General features: G+C 33.4%; 1 protein-coding gene across 1 annotated transcript; it reads right to left on the bottom strand.

The window, feature by feature from the left end:
• Window positions 1-538: 538 nt before the first annotated feature.
• Window positions 539-1,477, bottom strand: LOC116075805 (olfactory receptor 6C3-like). The gene has a single exon (XM_031349185.1). It carries the CDS (start codon window positions 1,475-1,477, stop codon window positions 539-541), a length of 939 nt encoding a protein of 312 aa, XP_031205045.1.
• Between the last annotated feature and the right edge of the window lie 3,622 nt (window positions 1,478-5,099).

Genomic DNA, 5,099 nt, shown 5'->3' with positions numbered 1-5,099 from the left:
TTCTCTCCTATTAAATGCTAAAAATTAAATCCAGGTCCTGATATTGTCTTGCATGCTAAATATATATATATCCAAGAACTTATACCCATGCTCATACCCAAAAGTGTGATCATTAGCCTAGACTTTCCATATCATATAAAATAATTTCAATAAAGATTTGAAGTATTAGAAAATCATGAAGCAGTATTCAGTTTTCCCAAGTTTATTAACTATAATAAGAATAAATTTATAGTAAGATGGTAAACTCCAAATAATGGTAATGAGGGAGAGTCCTGATATGGATTGAACAATAGAAAAACATCTGAAAGGATTTTATTTTTTAGAAAAAAATGCACACTCACAAGTAAGCAATAGATGATGAATACAAAGATAGATGAACTCACATAGAAATGAGCTGGAGATACAAAGTACAACACTTACTCTACACATGGAATATCACTAAATATCAAAATGCCAACCCTATCCAAAGTCAAACCTTTTTTTCTATTACCTATAAATTTGGAAAGAAGAAATTGTGCTTTTAACATTACAAATGTTTTTATTTACCAGAGAAGAGCACTACTTTTTGGATGGTATCCTTAAAGGCTTGTTTCACTTGCTGGTTCCTCAGGGTGTAGATAAATGGATTCATCATAGGCGCCACAGAAGTATTGAGAATAGCTACTCCCTTGGTCAGTGATGCCCTTTCTTTGGCAGACGGGTTAGCATACATGAATATACAGCTGCCATATGAGATAGAAATGACAATCATGTGGGAGGAGCATGTAGAGAAAGCCTTTTTTCTCTGACTGACAGATGGAAGTTTCAAGATTGTCTTGACGATGAACATGTAGGAAAGAATGATCAATGATAAAGTGAAGAGCAGGATCACTATTGCAGAATAAAACCCAATAATTTCCAGGAGCCACGTGTCTGAGCAGGATAACTGTAGAAGGGGGAAGTAGTCACAAGCAAAGTGATCAATGACATTGGAGCCACAGTAATCTAACTGAAGAAAGAGAATGACAGGTGGGAAGATGTTTAGGAACCCTGCCAGCCAGGCAGAAGAAACCAGCAATATGCAGACTCTTCTGTTCATGATAGTTGCGTAGTGCAGTGGTTTGCAGATCGCCACGTAGCGATCATAAGACATAGCCGTTAGAAGGTAAAATTCAGTGATACCCATGAAGATGAAGAAAAACAATTGAGCTGTGCAATTATTGTAGGAAATAGTTTTGTCTCTGGTAACAATTGTGCTTAGAAATCTAGGAATACAGACAGTTGTAAAGGTAATTTCTAAAACAGAGAAGTTCCTGAGGAAGAAATACATGGGGGTTTGTAGATGAGGATCTACCAAGGTGAGAGTGATTATGGTCAAGTTTCCAGTGATGCTTAGTATGTACATGAGAATTAAAAAGAGGAAGATCACAATTTGAAGCCCAGGGTCATCTGACAGTCCCAATAGAATGAATTCTGTGGGTACTGTGCGGTTTTTCATTGTGAATCTTCTCTTTAAATATACAAAGGATAATCCTCCATAACACAAAATACATAGAAAAATATTGAAGATAGAGCATGGTATATAGAAAACTTTTGTAAAGGTGAATAGTCTTATGAAATAAAAACCTGCCTTTCTTTATTTTCCATTCAAATGACAAATGGCATCTTTTGTTCAACCTGTTGACTAGAAGATATATTAGAGCTATAAACATGGATTAAAAACTCTGATGATATCACTTAAATCATTTTCCCAATGCTTTAAATACTGACAGTATACTTTTATTTATACTATACTTATACTATAATTATTTAAAAATCATTGTTACCTAATGAAGCATGTAAAATAGTGTAACTTATCTTCCCTGTCCTCAACATTGTAAAAGTAAGTCTAGAACATGATGTAGTCTTTATACACACTTCAAAAGCTTATAGAAGTAATCAAGTCTTTCTTACCTTCAAATTTATATTTTGTAAAACTAAGTAAACTATGGTTTAGGAAACTTTCAAAATTTCACCAAAACTTGGCTCTGATGACCATCTCACTGGAGACACAGCCTGTATACTCATGGCCATATTCAGGCATTCTCTTTAATATTTAATATTTCAGGGTCTTTGGATGATGACATTCTTCTCCCTATGTGATTTTCTTTTATAATACAAAGACCAGAGGATAAGAAAGGAAAACTTTTTTGAAATAATAAGTCATTAGCTAGAAAAATTTAATTTATAAAATGTATAGTTTAATTTTTAATACAACAGTGCTATAAAAATAAATATATAGTCAAAGTAACATTTACAGGGAAGTAGCTATTCTTTCAAATAATTGAAAATGCCCTTTAAAGGCTCTGTTTCTATCAGAGTATACATTAAACAGAAGGTGTAGGAGAACAATCCAGTGCTTATGGTTGGCTCTCTGTTTGGAGGTCTAATTAATAGTGTCTTCTGTAACAACTATTATTCCATTTCACTGTTAAAGGGTCTATAAATGAGGTCTACCAAAAATGCATATAAAATATTTTTACTTGGCATACAATATAGTGGTTTTCATTCTGACAGTCTCATACATATATATCATTGTATCTTGCAATATGCATACAACAAGAGTAAGGCCCTGCTTTATCATCTCTCCTTTTTCTTTCTCCTTGGTCTCCTTCCTGTTCCCTCTTTGCTTTCACCTCTCTCTCTCTCTCTCTCTCTCTCTCTCTCTCTCTCTCTCTCTCTCTCTCTCTCTCTCTCTCTCTCTCACACACACACACACACACACACACATCTGCACGCATACACATACACATAGACAGACACACATACACACACAAAGAGAGACAGAGACAGAAATTGTCATACACAGAGAGACAGACATGCACACACACACACACACACACACACACACTTAAATCTAGGTTCTGAATATGAGGAGTGTAATATTTAGTCTTTTTCCCATCACACTATCTCCTTCCTTCCTTTATAGCCCCCCTATAAGAGCTCCTTTAGTTTTCACATTAAGTATATGTTATGTGCAGATAATATTGTAAATGCTTAAGTAAATTGGAATATTTTATAATACATGAAGATGACAAACTTACCTCTGAGTTAATCTTGAAAATGAAGTCTGAAATCCTACTTTCTTAAATAGTCATGATTTCAAAGCCAGCAAGTTGGCTGAGTAACATTTGATTTCATCTTAACTGTCAAACAAGATGATTTAAATTTGTGGCTTCTCTCCAGATCATATTTATTTTTCTTAGAGATTAGTAGTATTTAACTCATGGTATGCTTAATTTCAGTTACTCTAAAATCTTTGGAACAATTTGTCAGATTACAATGGAGCTAACATTTCCCATTCTTCCATGGACAAATATGGGAAAGCCTGTGCTGATGGGGGCCCTCTTCCATTTGCTTCTTCATACAGCACAAAGAACTTCCTAAAACATTTTCCTCTGCCTTTACATGGGTGTTTTAGGTGAAGAGTTTACAGCAATAAAACTTACACCCAAAAAGAAGTAATATTTTCTTTAGATATAAGAGAATTTTTGTTGTTGCAAATGATGGCTTCAATAATCAAAAATAAGGAACATTTCTATCTGGGTATCTTTCAACATGGACCTGGACTTAGACTCCCTTTATCTGTATCTTTCTGGTAGCCCATGGGAATTGATAAACAAAGCATATCATGGAGAGACATCATTAAGACACAGATGAATCATTACTATGCTCCATTTTTTTTGAACTTTTATTGCATTATGATGAGAAAAGTTACATGATTTCAATTTATCTGAATTTGTTAACATTTAAAAATATATTTTAAGTAAATAGGATTAAATCACATTCTTGTTTCCCTTTTGTACCCCCACTCCTCTCAAAGACACCCCCTTCAGTACCTACAATATCTTTTTTGTCATATTCCTTAAAATTTATAAAATATTATAACAATAAAAATAAGTATTATAAAAGTTGTTTGATATAAAACAACAATCAATTTAACAGTCTTATGTAAATGCTTGTCTACAGCAAGAGTGAAAATACATTTTTCTCAATAAAAATTTTAAATAACTCCAAACATATTACCTGTATACTTCAAAGTAATATATCACTACTAGTATTTTCTTAAATGAACATATATATGTAAAGTCTTTTTGTTTGTTTAGTATTTAGTAGAGTTTAAAATCTTGGCTATTACTGTGGTATAAGCCCAAAATAAAAACAATTTTTAGACATTGGATTTCATTGTAATAAGGCTCTACTTCAATGACCCTCACATCACCAAAAGATTTTACCTCCATCGTAGCTAATCTGAGAGTTGACAGTTCTGCTGCACCAAGAAAAGAATTGTAGGCTCAATTTTTGGATACAGACTTCCTGCTATGGTCAAAGCTATTTGACTTGAGTGAGTGACTTTATTCTCAGCCCACAGAGAACAGGTTACATTCATTTAAGAAATGGTGTAGGTATTAAGATGGCCTTTCCATAAAGTCATTCACCAACTGTTTCAATGAACAATGGTTCTGCTTGGAGGGTGGCACAGACATTAGGTAAGGGTAAGAATTTGGATCATTAGCTGTGATAATTTGGAAAAGCATTCATCTCAGAGAAAGAGTAAGTTATAAAGTCCTCTTCTACAAACTTGATACAAGAATTACAAACATCAAGCAAAGCATTCAGTCTCACTCTTTGTTGTTCTCTTATAAGCACCTCCCTAGTTAATTGTCTATGTTTCTTTTAAGTATATGAATACTTCTGAAATATATACGCTGTTCTGAAAACCATAGTATAGTGGAAAGACATGAAATAAACAATACTACTAATAGAGAGACTGAGATAGGAGAAGCAAGATTTCAAGACCCTTACGTTGTACACAGCCAGACCCTGTCACAAACAAACAAGCTGAAAGTGTATATAGATTGCACAATGTTGGACCTATTTCTCCAATTACCAAATTAGAGAGACCTTTGGATGACAATTAACAAATTTCTAATTCCTCATCGATTAGGATATGTTAGTAATATTAATTTTCATATTAATATATTAAGAAAAAGTAATTGTAACTTCCTGTTGATTTTGTTATAAGAGGTGGAATTAGGTTTGTGTGGATTTGTTGAAAGATTACCTTCTTGCTTCTTCTA

Source organism: Mastomys coucha, unplaced genomic scaffold (genome assembly GCF_008632895.1).
Source record: "Mastomys coucha isolate ucsf_1 unplaced genomic scaffold, UCSF_Mcou_1 pScaffold4, whole genome shotgun sequence".
Taxonomy (NCBI): Eukaryota; Metazoa; Chordata; class Mammalia; order Rodentia; family Muridae; genus Mastomys; species Mastomys coucha.
This window is presented reverse-complemented; position numbering and strand designations above follow the sequence as displayed.

Bases quoted from the DNA above. Each gene is read 5' to 3' on its own strand.
- LOC116075805 (XM_031349185.1), bottom strand. From the start codon at position 1,477: ATGAAAAACCGCACAGTACCCACAGAATTCATTCTATTGGGACTGTCA.